This window comes from Salvia splendens, chromosome 11 (genome assembly GCF_004379255.2).
Source record: "Salvia splendens isolate huo1 chromosome 11, SspV2, whole genome shotgun sequence".
NCBI classification, from domain to species: domain Eukaryota; kingdom Viridiplantae; phylum Streptophyta; class Magnoliopsida; order Lamiales; family Lamiaceae; genus Salvia; species Salvia splendens.
Genome location: NC_056042.1, coordinates 29,328,846 through 29,342,453, shown reverse-complemented (window position 1 = coordinate 29,342,453; position 13,608 = coordinate 29,328,846). Strand labels below are relative to the sequence as shown.

Here is a 13,608-nt window from a genome sequence, read left to right as displayed (position 1 = left end):
CGGTTTCACATTGATATTTTTAGCCGGTTATTTTTAATTTTTTTAATTGTGCAAATTGAAGGAAAGACTACCAATGTTGGTCAATTTTTCGTCAATCCCGTAATTTGTCAAAATAATCGATTATATTATAATTTTGGTAATTTTTCAGTTATCACATAATTTCATATGTAAGGGAAATTATTTACTATGATATAACATACATAAAGTACTATATGGACAAAACATTAGCTACTGAAACAACGTCGTTTGACATATGACTTTAATTTTCTCACATGTATGTTTTCATAAATAAATCCAGACAAATAACACACGAAATTTTTCATGATTGAACAATTGTAAAAGGTGTAAAAGTCATGGTATAATTTAGTGATTATTAGTATGACAATTTAAATCTAATTTAGTGATTATTTTTTTAAAATTTAATGATTATTATGACAATTTAAATCTAATTCTAAGGGTGCGATTTGCAAAAGACTAATTTTTCAAATGGTGAGTAGTCCAAGCCAAACTAACCAGATATACATATACCCCTCGCTTCGCGATTAATTCATTCATGCATCGCACTCTGCAGTGTACTCGCTTGATCTGGATCTTGTGAATTTTCAGGTAACGTAACTTTTGATCTGGAGTTTTTCTCGGTTGATCCGCTCGAAACTTGCTCCGATTTCTGTTTCCTTTTCGCTGCACTCTAATCCCGCGGTATCTGCGCACCATTTTTTCTATAAATCTGAACTTTCACGTATCCGTACGTTCTACGAATTTGAAACATAGATAGTTGCATCGCGTCGGATCTGGATCTTCTTCTAGATCCTGTGATTGTGTAGCTAGCGTGCTGTGTGTATTTATCAATTTTTCCCTGAAATCCACTTGATTTTGGTACTTCTGCGAATTTGAAGGCTCAATTGTGATTTTGTAGGTGTTGTTGGGGCTTTTCTCTTGTTGTTTCACGTTTATATTGATTAGTGTCCGGTGGTGAAATTGAGAAAACAAGATGGTGAGTTTTCTATGACATTTTTCTGTTTGAGTCTCCTTTTGATCTGCTTTATTTGTGTTCCTGACGTTTATCTATACGGTGCAGGTTGTACTAGCGGCTTCCATCATAAGTAAATCGGGCAAAGGTAGGCCCCTAACTTTTTTTTTCCATGTATTACTTCTCCTGATTTTGAATATGTAAGTTGGATATGTGAGGATGCTATCTTTGGTCAGTGCTTTTAGTTGTTATAGCTATTTTTCCATGCCCGTGCTGAATGTAAGAAAAATCTCTTTGGCATTGTAATGATCTCAGTCTGTCCTAAAAGCCCTCTGCTAGAACATTACATTCGAGAATGATTAGGCGAACATGAATATGATTATGCATGCATGCTAATTAATATGTCTGTTTGCAGAATCGATTGACAGGGACATCGATATTTATTAAGTACTTTGTTTTCTTGGTTTGGACTGCACATACTTCATCTATTATTTTATCGTACTGGCCTTCTTGTGGTCTTTCCTAGTTATTTTTACATCTGTCGTGTAATTTGGTTCTGTCCATTTTGTTTCATACCTATATGCATTTTCCATGCATTGTCTTTTCTTATCAATTATCATACATTTGTTTATAAAGTTTTCTTTATGGTCCTTGTGCCTTCTGTTGAACTTTCATGACACGCCTTTTTTAATGTTTATATGTTCACGTTTGATTTTTAGTTATGCTGCTCAGCTTTTTTAGAAGAAATTTGGGGACAAAAGAATCTGATTTTAGAAGAATCTGATTTTAGAAGAAATTTGGGGACAAAAGAAGCTTTACTTGTCTTTATCTATTTTTTCTCTTCAACATAGAAATCAGAAATAATGTGAAGCTTCTGCTTCATTCAATCTCCCTCTTTATCTCTGGTTATCTTCTTCCTCAGGTATGTACATTACTTATAAAATAAACTAACTATTTTAGTTTGTGTATGCAATTAACTAGACACAGCTGCACAATCTTGAAGAAGTCATTTTTCATTCCAGACTTGGGTTTTCATATAATTCATAGTAGCAAAAAAAGAGAAGTGCATATTAGTGGTTTCAGATTTATGCATAAATTTCAGTTTGATGTTGATGTATATATAGTATGATGGCCATTTCTGCTGCTTTTAATGGGTAAAAGAAACATGTATTTCATTGTTTATTAACAGAAGAGGAAAGGAAGGGTATGAACGAGTTGAACAGTGGAAGAGCAAAGCAAATGCCATGGAACAATGTGTACAGTAGTAGTGAGTCTCTTGACAAGGAATTCCATGGAAAAGCTTGGGATCATCCATGAATGCCATTTCTTTCGGGTTCGTGGCAACGGCCATCTTGATTTCGATGTTTCTCATTATGGCTATTTTCGAGCATCTATTCAGACCGTCTTCCCAGCAAGACTCTTCTACGCAGACGGAATCAACACAAATGCACAAGCTTGAGCCCCCTCATCACCCAGTAAGCACCATTCTTCTTCTTCTTCTTCTTCATAGTCAACAACTGAGAGCGAGATTGTAATTCTTGCATGTGGATGTCAGGTACAGACATCATATGCATCAGATTTCTCAGTGGTGATGCCAGGACAGCAGTATCCTAGCTTTATTGCTCAACCTGCTCCTCTGCCAAGGGAAGGAGAGTGATTTGGCTCTCCCACTCTCTCTCTCATCCAACCAACCAATAAAGCTTACTTCAGTTTGGCATCTTTTGTACACACCACTTGATTTAATGGCTTACAAATTTTGATTGCACCACACAAATTCAGCAACTTCTAATTGTATGCAACAAACTTATACAAACAAACCATCTTACATAAGTAGTATCAAAAAAATGCGAGCTGCCAACACATAAATTTACTTTATACTCTTGCAGCATACTTTCCTACTCGACTAGGGAACCATTCCCACAATGTTTATGTAGATAGCCTGATTTTGGAATCTACATAAAACAACCATATTGATACAAGGATTACGAAGACAGGGACAAGTAACATCTCAAGTTCAAAATGGATGCGCTTCCCCCAGCTTCAAATCTTCTACTCTACGGAACTTTGTGGCTCGTCATCTGTGAGGTCTCGATGTGGATACAGCCGCTCTGATATAACAACCGTCCATTTCAATGTCATTGGTCGACTTCTAAGTTATTATACAAATCTTATTCCAGTTCATCATCATCGTCAGGTTGAATGGCAGTAAGTAACGAATACTTGACCCTAAGTGAGATCTTCCCCTTTTCAATTACAAGTCTTGCTCCTGAAACAACCCAATAGCCAGGCGGTTCCTGTGGCCCTCTTGTCATCTCTGTCGTATCAACAAACTTCAAGAGTTTGGGAGTTTGGGTGGGAACAGGAGGGCCCCCGGGGTACACAGCAGAATTAATATTCACATCAGCCGGCTGGGGAGGTGGTTTCTGGACTGCTGTGAAGTGATGACTAATTAGAGTTGAAATAAGTCCAGATTTACGTGTCAACCCAGGGGATCCATCCCATTCTGGATACTTGACTGAAACAGCTCCTTTAACAGTCGAGAAACGTAAACAGAGGAAAAGAACCTTCTTAAATCCATAATTCCCAACCTGCAATTGTGCTCCAGTGACTATGGAAAGTTCATCTTCAGTTTCAACAGGAGCCGTACATACATGGGAAAAGTTTTTCCATTGTACTTTCTCGTAATATCTCCGATCATATGATTCCTGGCGAAAATTGCCACTTGGGTCATCCTCAAGTTGGAATATATTTGGAAGAGAGGAGAGGTGTTGCAAGTGAATAGCCAAGCGGTTGCTTCTTTTACCTTCAAGATACAATCTCAGACCAGTTACAGGTCGTTTACCCACATCAACCTGAAATAATAGTTAAGATGGAAATAGCAGTTGTTAAATTACAGGGGAGCACATAAGGAAAATCATTTTTGGGCAGAAGAAGACAGTCGGTAACCATTAAGCATGCTGAACATACTACTTGACCCAATCCTTAATAGGGTCCCTAAGTATTTCATCACATTATATTTTCAGTTGCAACTTGCAAGGAAAAAGTAATAGGAAATCATTCCCAGTTCACTAGGAAATGTAAATAACCAACATTCGGAAGAGGGAAAGAAGTCAACTAGTGCTAAGTAAATGAACTCATACATACACCACATGCAGGATAAACTTACCGGATTATGTTCTGGAATAAATCTCACATATGCATATGGAAAAAAAGCTATGTCGTAAAAATCAAGGAAAAAGAATACTAAAATCATAAAACAACTAATTCTGTTTCCTATAGCAAGTATAATAATTTCATTCCATCAACATGTAATTAAACCAACAATTTGAGTACTAAATTCTCAATCGTGATAGATCAGCAACATGTCAAAAAACCCTACGGTATCTAAATTTTCACCCCCCCCCCCCTCCTGAACCAAACATTAATAAATACAGGCGAAAGATATGTCTGTATATTTTTTAATATCTTACTTACCATAGAATGAAATTGCAAATCTAAAATCTGTAAGAGAAGTGACTGCATAGCGACGCTTAATAGAAGTAATAGATAGTGAGGGCAAAGGAAAACTAGTTCTGTAGGTGTATAAAGACGAGTCCAACCACACCAAGGAACTATTAAATGTCCAACTTGGCCAGCAACATGATAGAGATCAAGCTAATGATCTCCATTATCTCTTGAGATTATTTTCATTATTATGGAGATTGTTGAAGATTACAATTGATAGAGATCAAGCTAATAATCTTCATTATCTCTTGAGATTATTTTCATTATTGTGGAGATTGTTGAAAGGTTACTTTAAATGTTGAGGATTTGTTTCTTTGTTTATCTATAGGTTGATCCTTATAAATAGCTCCTCTTTAGAAGAGCTAGATATCCCGGAAAATAAAGTGCATTAGGACGGTATCAACCGTAGGCCTCTTCGGAGGATTATCTTGGCCTCTTTGGAGGATTGTTCTTCTTTTATATTTATTGAATCCCAGTTCTTGTTTTACTTCCGCCTTTCACTCCATATCACAACACTTTGCTTAATTCATGTTCTAATTACCACTGCAGGTGAGAATCAACAGTTTTGTGATGAGAGGATCGTAACTTCTGACCTTTAACTGAATATCTTTCCCATTAAATGCAATTTACACTGCATAATATAGATAGGCTACCAGTGGCACAAACTCAAAGTCTCACTGAACTAGAGGCAGAAATAATTAGGAAAAAGAAGCTTTACCGCTGTGGCATTTATAAAAAGTTTCGGGCCCATAAGACTAGACTGCAGGGAGGTTGTGTTTTGCTGTCTTCGCTGAGGACCAAGAGGAAGATCACTGAATACAGGTGCCCATTGCCTAGGAAGCTGGAACTCTAGAAACTGATGGAGTTCTTCTATTGGTGGCTTATCTGCATACACAAAAAGTTTGTTCTTAAAAATGAAGAAGAAGATGATGAAAAATGCTTCAGACGAGCTATACTGCCACACATGAAGATGCACTAAAACATGTCAGGTTGCCAGAAGTTTTTCATAGTGAGAGTCCTAATACATGATGCTGTGATATGATGTTTTGATACGAATCACACATCGATTCCACATGGAGGTGTGGAATAGCATACAAGTGGGAATCAGCCATTTATCTTTGACCATAGTTTTGGGTTAAGTGAGAGCTCCCTAACTTATATGCTTACCAATTGGTGCGTGAATGTGGATACGGACGGCCTACATAAAGGGGCTACCAAGGGGTGCTACTGAAAATGTGGGACCAAGGGGTACCAAATGGATTGTGGGCCAGTGGCTTTGGGTTTGCCACCCAGTGTGTGCCATCCGTGGACATCCGCTTTGAAAGAGGGATACAAATCCCACATTGATTCCACATGAAAGTGTGGAATAGCATATGAGTGGGGGAGTCAATCCTTTACCTTTGACCATGGTTTTGGGTTAAGTAAGGGTTCCCTAACTATATGCTTATCATGCTGCCCCCATGCCCCACAAAAAGAAACAGAGAAACATTCCAAGGAGACTTTATTTCCTCTTAGAGTAACTATAATTGAAATTTTAAAAAAAATAAAAGCATAATAGATCACTCACAACGCAAATAAAGATTAATTGCATGACTCAAATAGCCACTTCCTGAAACACCATTTAGTAGGGATGTTATTGGGATAAAGGACATAGAAATAACATCAGGCTCCTTTAAAACTGTTTGCAGCCACTCCTGATGGTTCAAATTTGTGCTATCACTTCCACCTCTCCTTTTGCACATGCTAACAATATCCTATCATTCAGCAAAATGTAAAGTAAAAAATATATTTCTGTACAGACTAAAAGTAAAGCAAAAAACTAGAGGTTGCGGCATGAAAGATTAAAAGTGTACATCTTTATATGCATACGAACTTGATGCGCCAGTATCTGCAAACCTGAGCCGTGTCCGTGTCTCCTTGGTTTCAAACTGAAGGAGAAAAAAATAATATATAAAACAAAAAAACATACGAGTAAACAAAGAGTATGGATCAATCAACGAAACTAGACAATAATGGAGAAATTATCTATCACCTAAGCAACAAGAGTCAAAGCGATCCAATGACTTTTCTTGGTATGGGTAATATAAACCATCCATCAGAAACAGTGCCATGAAGGAAAATAAATAAAACCAAACCAACTGGGTGTGACAATTTAATGATAAGAATTCATATTACAATCTTTAAGAGAGAAAAAGGAAATAAGAAACTTCAATCAATGGAACTATGCAAGAGTACATGCACTGAAAAGGTAGGGATACCCGGATACATAATCTGAATGCTTAAGACACCGATTATATTGAATAACCAAAGACACTATTTAGAGGTCAACATAAACCTAATAACCTATTAAGGGAAGGACCAGCACATTCACAAGGATGGATGCCATAGAGATAGACCGGTTACAATTGATGCTGCTTGATAGACAGTAACGAAGAACTATTGCAGTGATGTTCACTCTATGATATTGCCGCGTAAATTAGAAAGGTAATAAGCATCAAGCTTCCTATATACTCCTTCAGATGAAAACTAATTTAGCCAAGAAACATCAATTCAGGAACTGTACTTAAATTAATTTATTTCTTAATCCTCATAGCATTTCATCAGTGTCAGCTGAAATGTACCCAATATGAATCACATAAATATATGTAAGGTTTAAGTTATTGCACCAAAATTTCACACCAAATGCAAATTCAATGTGAAAACTTTCACAAATATAACACCACTTTCAATTTTGGTTTAGTTTAAGCATGCTTTTCTGGTGGTCAGATTTGACGTGGCCAACCTCTTTTCATGCGGACATGTATTCCAAGGTATGTATATGAACAGAAAATAAAAATGTTGGGCACATCAGATGATCATCAAAAAATGACCATGCTTAATTTGCACCAAAAATTTTTAAAAAAAAAGCAAAAAATAAGTGGAGTTAAAGTTGTGAAGTTTGAAAGTAGTGCCGAGTATGCAATTTGATATTAAGGTTGTTTTTTCACTACACGGTTAGTTTAGAATTGGATATTTTCGTAGATTATAAGTGAAAAACTAAACTGGTTCAAACCTTCTCAGACTGGTATACTTGCTCGGAACCCAGTTCATTTTGTCCATTTGCATCTAAGAACCTCTTATCTGCCATCACCTTCAATCTCTTCTGCACATCAGCAGGTTGAAGTGATGAGGAATGCTGCTGTTTCATGTAAATTACATCCTTCCCGCCCATCTTTACACCCACAATGATGTGAGTCCCAAACTTGCTAATAAACCTAGCAAAAGGGAGTTCAGCAACAGTAGTATCATTTACAAATAACTGCAACACTAAAAAATGAACAGGTAACGTAAATGTTATTAGTATTTGGTATCTCAGAAATGACTACTTAATCTTACTATAGCTGAACAACACCTGCTAGAACTACTACCTTGTTAAAGCAGAACTAATGAGCTGGCAAATGAGTAAAATCAAGTACTGACCTATAACTAATAGTCACTCTCTATTTGCTTGAGAGTTTGGGTGTACTTTAAGTACCCTGCAAATTACTAGACGAAGGAACAAATCCATAACTATAAAGGAGATAAGATGCATGCTCAAAATTGTCAGATGAATGGCCGGGTGTTCAGTTCGTGTTATCCTAGCAAAAGTAGAAAATAAAACCAGAAAGTAGGACTTCGCCACATGTCAGGAACTCAGTATTCATGTCTTAAATCTTCATGGAAAATCTCTTGCGTGATTTTGTTATGATTTAAATGGGTTTGTATTGTTGTTGACTCCAACCACTACCCCTCCTTTAAGTAGACGTTATATATTGTGGATAAAAGGATAATAATGAATTTACTAGAGACTTCTTAAGCATTTAGACATTAGAAAAAAAAAAACAGGCGTAGGCATGCAAGCATCCTAGACACAGATAGGTCAGGAGAGATTCAAGCAATAGAATGTATAGTTTACTAAAGTCTTTTAAAGAAGGTAACCCCAAGGCATACCTTGCCAACGCTGCAGGCTCCCATGATGATGGAACTTCTCTCTTCACATGATCCTTGAGCACCATCTGAGACTTTTCTAGTGCAACCGTATACAGTGTTATAAACATACCATCAAAAGCAAGAGTTTTGGTGTATGCTGCGTCTTTCTGCCAACAACCAGAAAACTCAAACATTGCATTGAAGAGCCCTGAAGGAATTTTTCCCGTCAATGACAGCTCTTGATTTAATTGCTCTGACATCTGGGGGAATGTGAAGGTATGGGTTATTTTTTGATACACTCGAACATAAATACAGTTAGGGGTGGGTAGGTACGGTATACCTTACCGAAACCACCATACCGTATACTTCACCGTAAATTCGGTATACGAACAAATCATATCTTTACCTTACCAAAATTTTCGGTATGACCAATTTCCATACCGATGTGGTACCTCATTTTTGGTATACCGTACCAAAGTTCGGTATACCGTACTTTTACAGTATACCTTACTTTCAACATCAATGAAAATAGATAATTTGAGTTTTTAGAATATTATTTATATTTTATTTTAAAAAATGTATATATTACATATATTTTATTCATAATTATATTTATATTTCACAATAAATTTTATAATTTTAAAAATATATAAAATATATTTTATACTATTAAATTTATATTTTACGGTACATACCGAACTTCGGTATGAAGCGGTATACCGCGGTATATGAAAATTCATGCCGTTACCTTACCGAAAGATTTCGGTAAGGTATTATACCGTACCGAAAATCACGGTATACCAAAAGTTCAGTATATTCGATATTTTTTCGGTACGATAAGGCCGGTATTTCAGTATTTTTTCCCAACCCTAGATACAGTATAAGCTGAACAGTGAACTTCATGACTTAAGTGTTAGCAAAGAACCACACAATGGATGATATGACTCAAAGCTAGATAAGTGTATCACACATTCGCACGTCTTCAACAGCCAAATAACTGACATTTCAGAGCTCAAATCACAAAATTCTCTATAGAAAGGGTCAAATCAATTCAGTGCATCTATAACACAAATTTATATATACTGAACAAACAAAAAAATAATAATGTAAGCAACCTGCTGGAAAGTCAGAACATCAGAACGAAATCGTGTCCGCTCTCCTTTATCGCATTTGATTGATTTTGAAACACCAGCAACTGAGGTTCCACCTGGAAGAATAATCTCCCGACACTGATCCTCATTAATCTCCATCATATGTGAATCTCCCTTACAATACTTTAGTCTAAGATCCAAGGAAATATCATATCCACGACCAATCGACTGAATAGCCACCTTAGCTGCTTCTACAGCAGGAAGCTTAAGCGCCATCTTTCACACACTCGCTTTCTTATCTCAAAACCCACATACCTCTACTTAACTTGATCCGTTTCACAGTCAAAATTAAGCAAGTAATTAAACAAATCCGAATCGCAACTACAGCTTCTCAAAAACTTGCAGGGGTTATATACTAATTTCTTGGATCAACTGAAAGCAAAGAACGAATTGTAACCTCCCAAGTTAAGCTCCAAACTCCCATGACCAAACCTTCCAGTATCAACCTGGAATTTCTCAACCACGCACGATTCAGCTCGAAACTCCCAACGAAGTTTGACTACGCAGTGACACATACATACATATCTAAATATATTTTGTTTCTTATTTGAGCACGATTTCCATAACAAGATATTATTTCACAAGCTCTGTGATTATTGCTCAACAGTTTTCGAGCATCCAGATCTAGGACAGCGAAAATCAGAGTCAAAAAGAAATTTAGCTATTCCACTGGAACAACGTAGGGGATTCGGCACAGCATACCTTTTTTTCAAAAAAAAGGAAAAGAAAATCAACACTGCGAGCTACAAAATTGGCGATTCAAAACCTAGCTAGCTTGAGTTCCTCGGTAAGCAAACCTTGAAACCCTAGATTTTCGCAGTGAGGTTAGACTGAAGCTCAGATCTAGAGGAAGACGGGAGCTTCTTCAACATAATACATGTGTACGATTATCCGTATTTGGGTTGGACATAATTACATTATGCTTTATTATTAGCACTAATTGAGTTATGCATATTTAAATTTTGAACTGTATTGGAATGAAATTATGTAGATATTGTTTCATTTATAAATTTAAAATGCTTCAAAATGAGTACAGTGGTTAAACTGTTTAGGATCAATTTAATTTTTACATCCAACATTGTTTTTTTAAATGTGACTCAAAAAGTTTTGAGCCCATTGAATTAGGGGTGATCAAGTATTTTATTACCCAATTCAAACTAAATCGAAATTCAAGTTTGCGTTTAAATTTTGGTTCGTCTCAAATTCAAATTTTGAAAAATTTCATATATTTGGTCTGGATCAATTTTAACTGAATGTTTTCATAACAGAAAAAAAAAATTTGAGAAAACAATGAAAGTATTTAACGATATAATCCAAAATAAAGATCAAAACATAAAAAGGAGGAAACATAAAGGAGTTACGAGCTAGAATATGTGCTAACATATTGTTCGAACAACGAACTCAAGCAACTACCCACCAAGCCTATGTAGTAGAAGTAATTGATCACATTCCGATATGACGGCTTCATATCGGACCAAACGGTGATGTGTTCATAATGAAGAAGACTACCACTTAAGCATTTGTGTATATAATACATGACTCACGACAATGTTAAGAAACGTACCGAAATAAGTACAAATAACTATCACTTTAGATATAAAAATTGCTATCACTTTAGATATACGTATATTTTATATTGACAAAAATGAAAATGCATGAAGAAATATTTATATATATAAAATTTGTTGTGGACTTTAAATAAGTATTAAATATATTGTTTGTTGCCACAGAATGATGTGATATTTATGTTAGTTGATCTTAATGGAGTATATTTCGATAAAACTTTAGAATAATCAGCTTGGGAATTTAAATTTTTGAATAAAGCAATTAACTTTAAAATGATTTTTTATAAAAGTTAGAAATGAAATTGAATACTCACACAGTAAAATGAGGCAAAGTATATTATAAAATAAATAAATATGAGTATATAATATTGGTGTATAAGTTTAGGACTCATAATTTGATTTTTAAATGATCACTCGAGTTTAAATAAATGTCCATCATATTACAACTATCTTGCAATAATACAAGATCAAATGTACAAGTTGACTAGTTGTTACCAGTGTCGAACAACAAGAAGGTAACGATTATCTAATTCTTACAAAAAAGTTTAATATTTTTTCAAAGATAATTGAGTTGAAAGTTGAAACTCATGCGAAGCAAAAGTAAATACTCTACATTTAAACAATAATGAAAATACAAGCATTGTTCCTATCATCCTAGCTTTGGATATGAATATTGCCTAAGAGCACCCGCAACGCGTGCCGCCGGCGTTCCGCGTGCCGTTCCGCCGGAACGGTTTCGCCGCGGAACGCGTTGCGGCGCACCATTCCGCTCCCATTCCGTGCCGGGTGCCGACGGCACGTAACGCGGCACGGCTTGTGCCGCCACGCGCTGGGGCGACGTGGCGCTCCCCGCTTCGTGCGTGCTTCCCACTAGCTGGCCCCCGAGTGGGACACGTCAGCAGATGACGCAATAATTAATTTTTTTTTTTAAAAAAATGATTTTTTTAAAAAAAATTAACGGTAATATTACCGTTTTTTAAACTTTTTTTAAATTTTTTTATTTTTATTTTTATTTTCTTATTCTATAAATACACCTAATTTATTACATTTCACATACAACTACACATCTACTCTTCCTAAATCAACATCAATTCCTCTCCAATTTTCTATTTCAATCTCCTTCACAAAATGTCCGGCGACGGGAATTACGGCGGTGGCGGCTCCGGTGGGTGGGATCTCAACGCGTTCGGCGATTGGGAGACCATGTACAACACACTTGGTGGTTCCGGGTCGTCGACGCAGGGCACCTAGGGGTCGGCGACGTCGGGTGGGTACCAACCACCCACTTTCGATGTGGATGCCTACGCTCGACCACCCGGCTCGCGGCTTTCTCAGGGTTTGTCCCAGATTCGGGAGGATATCCCCGTTGAACCCACCCAGGGAGGAAGCCGAGGCGGTGGAAGCTCTAGGGCTGCGTCTGAGGCACCCGAGGAGGAGGAGGAGGAACTGGAGGATCTGGGCCGGCATCCGTACAACAACGAAGAAACTAAGGCGGTGTACACCCATCGTCGGGAACCAACAAGCCGCCAAGTGCTTCTGGGAAAAGGTCCGTGATGTCTACCACCAGGCTAAGCCGAAAGGGGCCCGGAAGCGCAAATATACAATGCTCCGTGCTCACTTTGGCCGAGTCGACGTACAGGTCAAAAAATTTTGCGGCATCTACTCGGCCGAAGCGGCGAACTACCAAAGCGGAGCTTCGGGCGCCGACATTCTGAGGGCGGCTTTGCGCGTCTTCTTCCCACGTTTAATTGTGTGTTTTTTATTTTGTGTTTTTTATTTTTTTAGGATTTTAATTGTGTGTTTTTTTTATTTTTTTTAAGTTTAAGTTGAATTTTTTTAATGTTGTGTGTTTTTTAATAAAGTGTGTTTGTTTTTTATTAAAGTGTGTTTATTTAAATTGAATTGGGTTGGAAATAAAAAAAATGAAATTGAATGAATAGTAATTTAAGGAACGGTTAAGGAACGGTTAAGGGTTGCAGGTTCCGTTCCTTAGTTAAGGAATGGAGTAAAGAAGTACAGTGGGGCCCTCAAATAGTGGTTTAAGGAACGGTATAAGAATGGTATAGGAACAGCGTTGTGGATGGCCTAAGAGCCTTCGTAATGGGGCGGACGATACGCCGTCCGATGCCTCGGGTGCGTCATCGTCCGCCCACTGTGGGTGCGCGGACGATGCCCGATGCATCTTCTGCGGACGATACGCAGAGGATAGGGCATTGTCCGCCCATTGTGGGCGACGCGGATGATGCAACGCGTTTTCATTTTTTTTTCCGAATTTTTGTCTATTTAAACCTCGTTTGTCATTCTATTTTTCATACGAATATTTCTCTCATCTCTCACATTCCATACGAATATTTCGATAATCTCTCGCAAACAAAAATGAACCACGACGACGACTGGAGTACCTCTGAGGGCGTTAGTCGGACCTTGACGCGAGCCTTATTCGATGCCGTCAATGACGCAATGGAGGATT

At 37.2% G+C, this 13,608-nt stretch overlaps 1 protein-coding gene and 1 long non-coding RNA gene across 3 annotated transcripts; one reads left to right on the top strand and one right to left on the bottom strand.

Annotated features, from left to right (window-relative positions):
- The first annotated feature begins 480 nt into the window (after window positions 1-480).
- LOC121755360 lies at window positions 481-2,738 on the top strand. 2 transcript variants are annotated; one of them, XR_006040693.1, is made up of 5 exons: window positions 506-606; window positions 917-994; window positions 1,079-1,892; window positions 2,160-2,445; window positions 2,526-2,738. It is a non-coding gene; the product is annotated as an uncharacterized LOC121755360 (long non-coding RNA). The 2 variants fall into 2 exon arrangements; XR_006040694.1 differs by having other exon boundaries at window positions 481-606; window positions 1,079-2,445.
- LOC121755289 (MACPF domain-containing protein At4g24290-like) lies at window positions 2,709-10,474 on the bottom strand. The gene is made up of 8 exons (XM_042150589.1): window positions 10,371-10,474; window positions 9,538-10,275; window positions 8,444-8,682; window positions 7,527-7,728; window positions 6,328-6,402; window positions 6,042-6,228; window positions 5,193-5,359; window positions 2,709-3,822 (listed from the first exon to the last, which is right to left on the bottom strand). The coding sequence occupies exons 2-8, from the start codon at window positions 9,787-9,789 to the stop codon at window positions 3,139-3,141; spliced, it is 1,806 nt and encodes a 601-aa protein (XP_042006523.1). The 5' UTR covers window positions 9,790-10,275; window positions 10,371-10,474; the 3' UTR covers window positions 2,709-3,138.
- Window positions 10,475-13,608: the final 3,134 nt, after the last annotated feature.